The sequence below is a fragment of the Lagenorhynchus albirostris genome, chromosome 18 (assembly GCF_949774975.1).
Source record: "Lagenorhynchus albirostris chromosome 18, mLagAlb1.1, whole genome shotgun sequence".
Classification (NCBI taxonomy): domain Eukaryota; kingdom Metazoa; phylum Chordata; class Mammalia; order Artiodactyla; family Delphinidae; genus Lagenorhynchus; species Lagenorhynchus albirostris.
The window spans coordinates 5,580,324-5,593,793 of record NC_083112.1 but is presented as its reverse complement, the minus strand read 5'-3'; the positions used below and the strand labels follow the sequence as shown (position 1 = coordinate 5,593,793).

The 13,470-nt window shown below is 41.1% G+C and overlaps 1 protein-coding gene across 5 annotated transcripts in view; it reads right to left on the bottom strand.

Annotated features, from left to right (window-relative positions):
* The window catches only part of PAN3 (poly(A) specific ribonuclease subunit PAN3), a 117,844-nt gene extending 105,577 nt beyond the window's left edge, over positions 1-12,267 (bottom strand). For 3 of the 5 annotated variants that reach the window (XM_060128675.1, XM_060128676.1, XM_060128678.1), the window contains exons 1-2: positions 11,436-11,962; positions 321-442 (exon numbers count right to left, since the gene is read on the bottom strand). In XM_060128675.1, coding sequence (XP_059984658.1) covers positions 321-442; positions 11,436-11,865 — 552 coding nt within the window. In that variant the 5' untranslated portion in view covers positions 11,866-11,962. Of the gene's footprint in view, positions 1-320; positions 443-11,435; positions 11,964-12,092 lie in introns of those variants that run through there. The other 2 variants (XM_060128680.1, XM_060128677.1) reach the window with 2 other exon arrangements.
* Between the last annotated feature and the right edge of the window lie 1,203 nt (positions 12,268-13,470).

Here is a 13,470-nt window from a genome sequence, read left to right as displayed (position 1 = left end):
CCCCGCGCTTTCTTAACACACTCCACAGCCTCTATGGTCTCACGATCCTCAAAGGCTCTCATTCCACACTCAACAAAACACACAGAGGAGTGAAACCAGTCTCTTTCTATCCATCCTCTACATTCTCCAACTCCACCCTTGAAAGCTCACCCTGACTCCAAACCTACAAGAGATGGCTCACCTATATCCCACCTACCTCATCACCTCCTAAAATCCCACCTCCCACTCAACAAAAGTGAAAACAAATGAAAACTCCAGATGTCTCCATCCCCAGAATAAACTTCAGTGTTTAGTGCCATATAAATTCATACCAACAATACCTGCATCAAAGGATACTTTGTTTCTACAGGGCTTCCAAATCCATTAACTCCAATAAAGCTGGTGCTGAAATATGAATCTGTGAGGCTGGTATCAGTTAAAGCACCTCCATCTATTCCAGGAACTGAAAGAGAAGGAAAATTCAAGTACTTAAATTATTTAAAAGCACAAAACATTGATGTAGTTTCTCTGTTCCCAAATAAGTTTTAAAGTCTCAAATCTCTGTCACACTTGTTTTTATTTACCTGTTCATAAGAAAAGGCAGAACCAAATAAAACTGTCTCAACTCTAGAAACTTGTTAAACAATGCTCAAGTTGAAATTTTTTTTTTCCACAGAGATAGCTATTTATTTTATATTAGTTACCTGAGAGCCACCAAGCACAACATGAAGAAACAAAGCACACTTGCATTTCTACTTTTCTCATCAAGTTTTTTTCTTTAACTTTGCAAGAGGACAGGAGAACATAAACCACTGCAATTTCTCCTGTGAATCTTCATATGCTAAACAGAGACAAGTTTCTCAGGACTGTTTCTCATAACACATCTTAAGAAACAGACCAGCAGTCTCATATTAACTCATAATTCAGTAAGCCAATTCTACGGTGGGAGCAATGGGATAGAGCCGAGGGATACAGACAAGCTTTCTGTCGATTTTATGGTAGAATAATACAGAATCATTGTAACTACTAAGACAACCCATCATATACCAAGAAAGTGATGGACAATGTTTTAGATGCTATTTCCTGGTAAGTATAGTTCATCCTTGAACAACACAGGTTTGAAGTGCATGGGTCCAATTATACACAGACTTTTTCTCAATAAATATATTGGAAAAATTTTTGGAGATTTGTGACAATTTGAAAAACTCAAAGATGGACCTCGTAGCCTATAAATATCAAAAAAAATGAAGAAATCGTACGTCATGAATGCATAAAATATATGTAAATGTGGATACCACTCTATCCTTACATAGGCATAAGGTGAGTGACATTTAATATAAAATTAATGTGTTAGTTTTCTTACTGTTATATAACTTTGCTTTCAAAGAATTACATTACCATACAGTATGCCTCTCTCTCTCTGAACTGGAGAAACTATTACAGGTGACATAACCTATCATCACAGGTTAAGTGTTTTTCTTTAAGTGTAACACTTCCAATACTGTATAATGAATATGACTATGAAAATTTTATAATGATTCATTTATTAGCGTATAGGCCAGGCTATTGTGAAGCAACCATGTCACTTACACTAAGCTACCATAAAGCAATCATACTGCTGCTTCTTCATTATCAGTGCAGGACACCTGTAAATAAATATGAATTTCTTTTTCACATTATCTTTTCATTTTTGATGTCTAGTGTTAGTAAAACATATGACACTTTGTATCATATAAGGCAACAGTGATGTAGGTACAGACAGAAAGTGGTTCACCTTGTAAGCATACAATGTAAACTTACATCGATCAATACAGTACAGAACTGAAAATGTATTTTCTCTTCCTTATGATTTTTTAATAGCCTTTTCTTTTCTCTAGCTTACTTTATTGTAAGACTACAGTATATAATACATATAACATAGAAAATATGTTAATCGACTGTTTATGTTATTGGATAGGGCTTCCCAGTCAACAACAGGCTATTAGTAGTTAAGTTTGGGAGCAGCCTGAGGGACTGGAGTTCCATAGACCATACTTTTTAAAAAAAAAAAAAAAGCCCAGCTGAAACTACTAAGTGGTAGTCCTCTGCCAACTAGGACATCAGAGACAAGATGCTGGCAGTGCTCATCCCAAGGGATGAAATCCAAACTTCCTAGTCTGACATTAAAAAGCCCTCAACAATCTGTTCTCAACCTATCATTCTAGTATTTCCTGAAAGTGCTGGGTTTGAGACTCAATTCTGCCACTTACTAGCCACAATGTCTTAGGCAAAATGGTTATAAAGTAGAGATGATACCATGACTTGTAAAATGAGCCTCATACCATCTACCCTGCAAACTTCCACAAAAAGTTATGAAAAACAATGAAACAGTATCTTAAAAGTTCTTGTAAAAATCCTGATGGTTGCACAGCTCTATAAATTTACTAAAAGTAATTGAATTGTACATTTACAATGGGTGAATTTTATAGCATGTAAATTATATTTCGACAAAGCTCCTTTTTAAAATCGGTGGAGAAAAATGGGATTACTCAATAAATGGACTTAAGACAACTGTGTATCCATCAGGGAGAAAACTGAGTACCTTACACAGATATTTCCAAAAGATCAAAGATTATAATGTCAAAGTATACACCTACTATAAAAAGGTCTTAGAATAATCCTAACATTATTGAATTCTCTCCTCCAGGTCAAAATGATAAACTCACTATATTTTGAAGGTCCACACTTCATCAATTCTAACACACACACACACACACACACACACACACACCCCAACTCTGTGTTCTTCAAGACCCAGGTATAATGGAAAAAAACCCAAAATACTTGGAAGTTAGTCATTCAGTTCTAATCCAACTCTTGCCATTCACTGGCTGAATGACCTTGAGCAAAACCCTCTAAATTTCATTTCTTCATCTGCAAGAGAAGGCAATCCCAGCTCACTCACAGGGTTGTGAAAGGGACTCAAGTGAAGTAACCTGTGCAGAATGCCTAGCACCCTGTCTCATAGGTAATCATAAATGTTATTTTCCTCTTCTCTTATCTCTAGAATGTATACCCCAATTATTCCAAGTTGTGTTTAACACACAACTCTATCTCTTAAGATACTGTTTATATCATTCATGTGACAAAATTTTTTTCCTTTGATCTCTTATTGCTGTCTTCAACTACTTAAACATTTAAATTCTTACCTGTTTCTGAACTATCTACCCATCTAAATTATCTGTAAACTGAGATTTGGGACTACTCCTGATATTTTTCTGGTATGCCCTATTCTACTAGCACATTTACATAAACACTTATTTACAATTAAGCCCTTTTTTAAAGTAGGTATTTTTAAAAGTTGATAAAAGATACAATAGATTTTCACAACCAACTTCTATAAAACACCCCATGCAAATGATATTATTGCCTCCGTTTTTCTGATGAGGCAATGAGACTCAAAGACACTAGATTGACAGCACAGTGGATGCAGGCCCAAGAAACAGGGGCTCCTCGACCACTCAGCAGACACTCGCCTTTTCTGTACTGCACTGTGGAATGAGCACAAACTTTTAGCAAATACAACTGCCCATAAGGTCTGTTTCAGCCAGTTGCCAACTACTGATCTTTGACAGCATATTTAACCTAAGTCTTTTTTTTTCCTCCTCTGTAAAACAGAAATGACAACACCTACTTTCCAGTGTTTTATGAGAATAACAGACCTGGAAGTTTGTACCTCTTGACTATCTTCACTTACCCCCCTTGACCCCTGCATCTGGCAACCACCAATCTGTTCTCCACCGTATCTGTGAGTTTGGGGTTTTTGTTTTTGTTTTTAATTTATTTATTTTTTTATTTTTGGCTGCGTTGGGTCTTTGTTGCTGCACATGGGCTTTCTCTAGTTGCGGTGAGCGGGGGCTACTCTTTGTTGCGGTGCGCGGGCTTCTCATTGCAGTGGCTTCTCTTGTTGCGGAGCACAGGCTCTAGGCGCGCGGGCTTCAGTAGTTGTGGCACATGGGCTCAGTGGTTGTGGCTCGCAGGCTCTAGAGTGCAGGCTCAGTAATTGTGGCACACGGGCTTAGCTGCTCCATGGCATGTGGGATCTTCCTGGACCAGGGCTCTAACCCGTGTCCCCTGCATTGGCAGGCAGATTCTTAACCACTGCACCACCAGGGAAGCCCCAAGTTTGGGGTTTTTTTAAGATTCCATATGTAAGTGAGATCATACTGTACTTGCCTCTACATAGTTTTTTTTTTAATGTAACAAGTTTAAACCAGATTACTGAAGATTCTGTACGCTCCTTAACATATGTGTACATTATATTTTGTGTTAATTTATGTATTAGTATACATAATACATTAAGATATAACAGCTTAGGGCCATGATTTGTAATAGTAAAAGACTCTAAACAATCTAAACAGCCACTAAAAAGAGTAAGGTGTATTTTTATGTGTGGATGTGGAAGAAACTAGAAGATATGCAGTTTGCTGAAAAAATTCAAAGTGCATTAGGCTTCCGTGTGTGCACACGTATATATGTGTGTCGGCATGTGCTACAGATAGGTTAATGTAAACATGAGTCATAGTACAGACAAAGAATATTTCTGAATAGATACATAATAACTTGGAAAGAGTGACTGTCTTTTGGAGAGGGATCAGGGAATTAAGGAAGAAAGGAGACTATTTTTCACTGTGTACCCTTTTGTGCTATTTAAGTTTTTAACCTGTGCATGCAGTACGTTTTTAATTCCAAAAGCAAGATACTGTTCCCAGTTTTCTAAAGCTGGAACTTTTAATAGTAAAAATATAATTAAAAACTAGTTTTAGAAAAATAGGTACAACATCTTTAGTTTTTTAAAGAAAAAGCAAGATACCCATAAAGACATCAAAAAAGGAAGAGGTTTTATCGGAAGAGGACTATTACCCCCATGCCAATTAACTCAGCCAAGATAAATGAGCATGTCCTCCCCTAAACTGAAGTTAAGCTGCTGAGAGGTCAGTGATTTTAAAAGCTGTTGGGAAGGGAACAAGATGAATTCTAAAGATTGAACATAAAATAATTCGTTTTCTAGAACATAAACATTTAGAAAAACACAGAAACATTTTAGAGCTGAAGAAATTTTAGACATCATGTACTCCATACCCCTTTCTCCTATTTACAGATAAGGAAATATATTTCCACATGGACTAAGCTGCTAGCCTAAGATCAAAGTTACTTTGTAAGAGAGTATTAAAATCAAAATCTCAGGACCCCCAGTCCAGAAATAATTCCTATATACTGAAAGGAGACACAAATATTTTATGTATTGATTTGTTAACAATTATATGATAACAGTACATAAAACAAATATTTTATCACATTCCTTTGTATAGTTTCAGCTCATAAACTACCTTATAAACAGAATATAAAGTTAATATGGAAAAACAAATGTAAGAAATACTGCTCTAAAACTTGAGTGTGTGTATGCGTGCCCATGTTACGGACCTGACCTGTTCCCCCCCCAAAATTCACATATTGAAGCCCTAACCCCCAATGTGAGTGTATTTGGAGACAGGCCCCTTAGCAGTAATCAAGGTCACATACACAAGACTATTCATGATGATTAACCCTGGGCAATAAGATGAGATTGGCTTACTTTGACTTTATACACTGCTGTTCCAATGAAAATTTTTACAGAAAAGTTTATGGCTTTTATTAACTTAAAAACTAAATTAACTAAATTAAATTCAACCTTAAAATAGATTTAAAAACTATTTCTAGGTGCTGTAAATGTTCATACCTTTGTACACAAAAGCACATATGCCTATAGAAAAGCAAACAAACAGACAAAAAAAAGCCACTCCAAAATAAAGATAGATATAAATCTGCCAAGTTAAAAAGAAAAGAGAAAAATTCAGCAAGAAAAACTCTCAATATACACAACTTGGCTGAATCTTGAGGGAATTATTCTGAGTCAAAAAAAAAAAAAGCCTAATCCCAGAAGATCACATGCTATATAATTCCATTTATAGAACATTCTTTTTTTTTTTTTTGGCCATGCCACAGCTTGAGGGAATCTTAGTTCCGGGACCAGGGACTGAACTCAGGCCACGGCAGTGAAGCACGGAGTCCTAACCACCACACCACCAGGGAATTCCCTATAGAGTCTTTTTTTTTTTTTTTTTTTTTTTTACTTTTTATACAGCAGGTCCTTATTAGTCATCCATTTTATACACATCAGTGTATACATGTCAATCCCAATCTCCCAGTTCATCCCACCCCCACCCCGCCCTATAGAACATTCTTGAAATGACAAAATTACAGAAATGGAGAGCAAATTAGTGGTTGCCAGGGAGTGGTAGGGAGAGTTACAAAAGGGCCACTTGAGGGTGACAGAGCTGTTCTATGCCTTGACTGTGTTGGCAGGCACAAAACATACACACGATAACACTCCACAGAACTAAATATACACATGTGTGCACACACAAGTACAAATAAGATCAGAAAATCTGAATAAAGTGGATTGTATCAATCAATGTGCTTGTGACACTGTACTACAGCTATAAAAGGTATTGCCACTGGGGGAAACAGTGATGGGACAAAAAGCTCTTTCTGTATTATTTCTTACAACTGCATGTGACTCTACAATTATCTCAAAATAGAAAGTTAATTTAAAAACAGAAAAATCCTATAAAAGGGCGAAAATAGGAAGATATTGTTTTGTTTTGGCAATCACATATCTTCTTTAGAGTCATTTCAAATGCACTTCCATGCAAAGCAGTCTTTTACTCGTTAACTGACTCTTACCTAGACTTAACTTTAGGACAACCCTTGTTGAGTACTCCTCATAAAGCTCTAAGCCCTCCTCATAAAACTTCTCAAGATCTGACTTTATCTTATACACGTGTCTGTACTCCCCACTAGAATGTAGCCTCCATTAGGGCAGACTTTTGTTTCATTCAATGTTGTATTCCTATCACCCAGATCAAAACCTGCCACTTTGCAAGCACAACATTAAAGAAGTGAACTGAATGGCAGTCTTTGTTGTCTACTTTGTGTATTGTCAAATAAAAACGTTCAAATCTATACCAGCTATCCTAATGGCAAATTCCCAGTACTCACTTTTCTGTTAGCTGATTCGGGTTTGTGGGATGAAAAGTATAATCCTGGCTTAAACAAAAACAGTTTCGCCATACATGTTATCATACACTACAAAGTTTGTATATGAACTTCAAGTTACCCCCTGCTTTCTTTCATTTGGACAGACAACCGCAGTTCAATAATCTGTAGCTATTTTACTGGTCTTGAAAATATACTCTCAAAAATTGGGAGATAAGGAAATGTACAGGCTAATTGTAGACTTACTACTAGTAATACTCAATAACAGCAGCAACTGAGCCTGAAACCTCACCATGTGCCAAGCAATGCACTGACAGTGTCACGTGCGACCCTATCACAACTCTTAAGTAGGTATTATTACTACCTCCATTTTTTTAAATGAGAAAAACTGAGGCTTAAAGGTTAAAAAATTGCCCAAGATCACAATGCTAGTAGATAAGAGAGCCAGGCCCATCTTAGATGTGCCTTATGCCAAAGGCTTCATTACTAACTAAATTAGTAGAACTGAAAATAAGTCTACTGTGGTAAAATAAACAAATCTATTGGGTTTCAAATTATAAGTAATGTGCATGAAATACAAATATTGGTATAACAGTTTAGCTGCTAAAAACTGAGCACCTTGAAGATGAAAAGTCTAGCTGGTTGAAAATATTACAATTACATCTTTAAAATATCAAAAATCAATAATTCAGTTGAACTCAAATCAAACCACATTTAAGCCTTCAAAGATCCCAGGTCCAAAAGAAACAAGAAATGTCAAAAACTTAAAGTAAATGCTTTTTTAAAAAAATAAACTGTTATTTCCCAAACAATCCTGAATGCCAGAACATGTTTACTACCACACTGCCACATCAACAGAAGAGCTTGAAATGAGAAAATGTACTACTCTGTATAGATAAAAAGTAAGCAACAAAAGAAAGTATAGTTCCTTTACAAGATTGAAACACCACAAGATTGAAACACCATACAGAGAAGAAAAAGCCTTTCTGCTTCAGTTTTCCAATGCTTGCAAAATAAGGATAAAATTTTCTTCTTGCATGTACCTCTAAAGTTTTAACAGAATGTGAAACACTAATAAAACAATTCTGCAAATGTGAAGTACTAAAGCAAGGGTCAAAAACTCAAATGCCAAGAGGAGCCAGGCATAGAAAAGTCACCCAGTCAGTAATAAGGCAAAATGCAGAGTCTTGCCCCACCAAAGACCTAATTCCAATATACAAAAGAGCTGCCCTTCAAAGGAAGCCAGAAATCTGTATTTCAATGTTAAACCTTCTGATTTTTTAAATGTTGTCAACTAATTCAATTACAATCCACACAGATGCAAATTAAAAACATAAGATTTGCCACCAAAATGCCTAAAAGTATAAGATGGAACACCAAGTGTTGGGGAGAATGTGAAGCAACTGGAACTCTCCTACTCTTGTAGAGGGAATGTAAACGTGGTACAATCCCTTAAGAAAACTGAAGTCATCTACTTAAAGCTGAACATCTGCATGCCCTATTACAAGCCTGCAATTCCACTCCCACGTAATTCAACATAAATTCGTAGACTTGAACCAAAACACATGTTCAAGGGTGTTCAAAACCGTGCTCTTCTTAATAGACAAAAATTGGCAACATTCCATTGCCCACTAACAGTAAAATGAGAAAATAAAATGTGGTATATTCATACAATTTAACACTACACAAGAATGAGACTAAGAGGCTGTTCCTATATAACATGAATGGATCTTATAAATATGCTGAAAGAAATAAGCCCACAAAAAGAGTACATACTACCTGATGCCATTCCTATAAAGCTCAAAAAAGCATGAAAAATGAATCTACAATGTTATAAGGTAGTGCCTGAAACCAGTAGTTACCTCTGGGAAAGGGGAGTGACTGGCAAAGGGCAAGAAGAGCAAAACTTCTGGAAGGTACTGATTATGTTCTATTTCTTGATCTGAGTACTGTTATACGCTATGTGTTCATCTTGTGAAAATTCCAAAACTTATGATTTGTATACTCTTCCCTAGGTATGTAGACCTCAATTGAAAAAAAACTTTTAAAACACACACACACACACACACACACACACAGAGAGAAGATACCCAAGGAGCCCAAAGTATTTCTGCAGGCAGACCGAGCTTATCAGAGCAGATCTGTTTGACCGCTCAGCTAAAGAAATACTCTACATTCTTACATTTAAAGAACAGCAAAGAAAACAATAAAAGCAAAATAAAATTGTGTCAGTTACTCTACATGATCAGGTCAGTAACTAACAAAATATAAATTTCTCCTTATAGCAACACCTCTTAAGAGTGTGTTGTCCAGTTTAACTGCCTCATACACTTAATTAACAAGTGTCTCAAAAGATACAGTATAAGAACACAGTAAAATGTAGACAGTAGACTAAAAATTAAACAATAAAATGTACAAATTCAAAGCAGCCATTAAATCACCGACACAATCCTCTTCCCTGATTCCTGAACAACTTTACTTGCCACTCATTGATAAGAGGCAATTTTATCTTATCCAAAAGGAGTCACAACCTGTACCACTGAGAGTTACCAAGAAGCCTACAGCAGAAAAGAAGAGCCTTAGGCTTCACCCAGTTAAGTTAAAGCAAGCCCTACAGAATCCAACTACATAATGCAGCTACTTAATCAAATAACTGTTAAATGACTAAACATTAATTTGAAAATGCCTTCTTAGCACTAACTGTGTCCTCTCAAGACCCTATATCCCAATTCCTTTCTGTTCCTGAGATATGAAATGATCCCCACCTTTGAGTCCCTGCTAGTGTTTCTCCTCCACCTTCCTGTTTCCACCTGTTTACAGCCTGTCCTATCTTTCATGTCCCAAATCTACTACCTCTGTGTATCGGAAGATCCTAGAAATATCACATATTAAATCAAATACCTGCATTTTTGAAAGTGTCTCCATCTGTAGGTAACAAATACTGTTCAGTTTCATTGCTTACTAATCAAACATAATTCGAATTAATTTGAGCCATAACTCAAGACATACAGCAAGTTTACCTTGAAAATGCAAAGCTGCTGCTCCAAAGTGATAAAATTCCACCAATCAAGTAACCATTTTGACAAAACATTTTAAGTTACAAATTAATCTTCTTAGCATATCACCCTCACCAAATATATCTGCACTAAAGTAAAGCCTATCGCAGCAAAAGAAACAATCTTTAACACACACACGTATCTCTGGGAAGACACTTATAGTCCTCATAGAGCAAGTAACTGCTAAAGCATCAAGACAAGTACATAGTCCGTTTACAGTTTAATAAAAAAAAAAAAAGAAAATACAACAATGTTCTGACATTCAAGTTAAGTAGCCTATCAAATGATTTTCAGATCTGAAATCAGTTTAGACTTCCCAAGAAAGTAGGACTTTCCCATTTGGTTTAGAAATGCTCAACAAACTCAAAAACAAAAAAGGAAAATCTGGCACCTCTACTTTTTCCTTAAGGCCAACATTCTGTAAAACAGATTACACTCACACTTATTAGAACTTCAAGCTCCACTCGCTAACGGCTCAAAAGTTGCAAGGCAACAGATAATGACAGAAAGTAAAAACAATGCAAACAGTCCTAAGATATCCGCATCCAAGTGCTCAGTCGCACACAAAGGTGCGCTGCACATGACACGCTTTCAAGGCTCCACGCTAAGGGTTCGCTTGGTACAAAGCAGTAGAAGACGAGATCCCTAGTGACACCCTGCAAACTTCTGCCAGCTTTCAGGAAAACCATGCTGAAATGCAAGTCCTGTGAAATCCCTACTCGCAACTCCCGACTCAACCTCAGCACACGATAAACGCGGCTGTCCGTTCGCTCTTCATCCTTAGAAAGCATTTCCTGCCTGGAAAACCTTTCTCCCAGAAGCCTTGCACAAACTTTTTCCGCTCGTTCAACCCACCGCACGAAGCCTCAGAGCCCGCCCTCCCATCCCGCCCCCGACCCACACACACCCACCCGGCGACCTCAACCCTCGGCCGACTCCACTCCACACGGGCACGCAGAACACGTGTGCCCGCAAACCCAGCCCCTTTCCACACCCCCCGGAAACGACACCCCCTTTCCCGCACACCGCACGCCACAACCCATCCCCCTTCCTCCCCGCCCCCACTCCACCACCCCAGTCCACCACCCACGTTCCCAAGAAGCCAGCCTCCCCTTGCTCCCGGGCTCGCCGAAAGCTGTGGGGAGGGGAAGCAGGAAGACGGAAGGAGGGCTCGGGCCTGGCCTAGGCCTCTCAGAGCGCCGAGGGAGGCGAAGGGGGGGACCCGCGGGCCGGGCTCGGTCGCAGGGCCTCGTCCGGCCCCGGGCCTTCCCTCCGCCGCCGTCCCGAGGCCGAGGCCGGCCTCCTAGCCCGGACCACACTCACTTGCCAGCCGCGGTCCGTCGAGGACCCCGCTGCCGCCTCCTCCACCGGCCGCGGCTCCTGCCACCGGGCCCCCAAGGTCCGGCTTTTTGGGCCCCGGGGGCGGCCCGGCTCCCCCGCCCGGTACCGCTCCGGGCGGAAAGCCGGCCACGGGCGCGCCCGCCAGAGCCAGGGGGACGCTGTTGCTATGGAGGCCGAGGCCCGGGGCAGCTCCGGCGGCTGGGTCCTCATGCAGGAACTGACACTCCTCCCCGTAGAAGCAAGTCTTATCCTTGGCGTAGTAGCGGCAGTACTTCAGCTTCACTCCCGCCGCCGCCCCGCCGGGGACACCCCCGACCCCAGGCGGGGCCACCACCGCCACTGCCGCCGCCAGCGAGGAGGAGGAAGAGGAGGCGGCGGCCGAGGGGGGCGGGAGGCCGCCGCCACTGTTCATGGCAACGCTGCAGCCTCGTCTTCCGCTGCCGCCCGAGGAGCCGCCGCCGCCACCATAGACCGGGGAGGGAAAGAAGACGCTGCCGGTGCCGGAGAAATGCCTGGGCGGGTGGGTCTGTCCCGCTGCGGGAGCCGGAGCCGCCCGGGGAGAGGGGGGGGGGAGGGGAGGGAGGAGGGGGTAGGAAGGAGGGGAGGGGAGGGGGAGAGTTGGGATTCTCTCTCACTCACTCTCTCGTTCTCTTTTCTTAAAGGGGCCGCGCGGGACGACGGGGTGGGCGCGCGGGCTCGGACGGGGACTTCGAGGACGCGGGCTCGGGGAGGGGGAGCGGCGGCGGCGAACGGGCGGGGAGGGCGGAGGGGCCGGTTTATTTTTAAATTCTGCCTCCACTCGCTCTCTCGCGCTCTGGTTCCTCCGAGTTGTTTATTCCATTTTCCTCTTCCTGAGACGGCCGTCGCCGGTGCGCCTGCGCGTCGAGGCGCAGGGGCTTGTGGGTAGCGGGAGCGCGAGGGCTATCCTGGCCTGGCGTCGGGCCCCCTGGGCATCCGCGAGCCGGCGGCGGTTGGACGGGCGGACCGCGGCGGCGATCCCCGACGCCGAGCCGGCTCGGGAAGTTCTCACGAGGCGAATGCCTTCCCTTTTTCGTATGTCCTCTTGTTTATAAAGCCAGGCGTCATTTTTTAATTGAAACGACGAAATTTACAGAATGTGATTGTCATTTTGAGGGGCCGCACCTGGGGCCGGAGCCCAAGCCCTTGCTCTGCTGGGAGAGTAGCTCTGTCTGTTCGCCACGCTTCCGCACCCTCGCTTTTTCCCCTCCCTCCTCTTTTTCCTACCTGCTGTGGGTGATGAGAACTACGGGGCTGGTTGCCTAAAAACTCCTGGGCCTTTTATTCCAAAAATCGAATCTGAGAAGGTTGATTTGGGCAAACCCCCAGCTGAGTGCAGCACCTGTTTTCTCTATTTATATTACTGAAAGCCTTCAGTAAAATATTATGAACAATGAGATGCCACCTGGGGACACCGCTGCCTAGGCAGCACCAGAAGGTTTCCCTTAAAATCGCGCTGGGTTTCTTTTCTCCAATCGGCCTAGTCTTGACTCGAAATTCATTTTTAAAAGAGTTTTTTTCCCTCACCGATCGCTGATGTTATGCTCCGCTGTATTTATTTAAAAAAAAAAAAGTTTTAAGGAATTTTAAGGAGTTGCTATGAAGGGAAAATAACTTTAACGTTTTAGTTTTTCTCCTCTGCGAAAGGTCTTCTCAAAAGGCAATTGGAAGGGGGGGTGTTCGTTGGCAGAATTTGAGGAACTGTGGCAAACAGAAGAGGTCACAGAAGAACGGATAGAAGCAAGTGTACTACACTGCAGAAAGGGGGAAAGTGGATTCCATAGACCACAAACTGGTAAGCCTGGTGACGTTCCTTTGCTAAATTCGAAGTAGTAATAACATTGTATTGTGTCTTTCTGTTTAAAAATATTTCCACATGTATATTTACTCAACAAATGTTTATTAATGCCCATCACGTGTACCAGGAACTGAGCTCAGAGCTGGGGAAGCAAAAGAAAACAAAATGCAGTCTTGTCTGAGTTCAGATGGCTTGTTTATT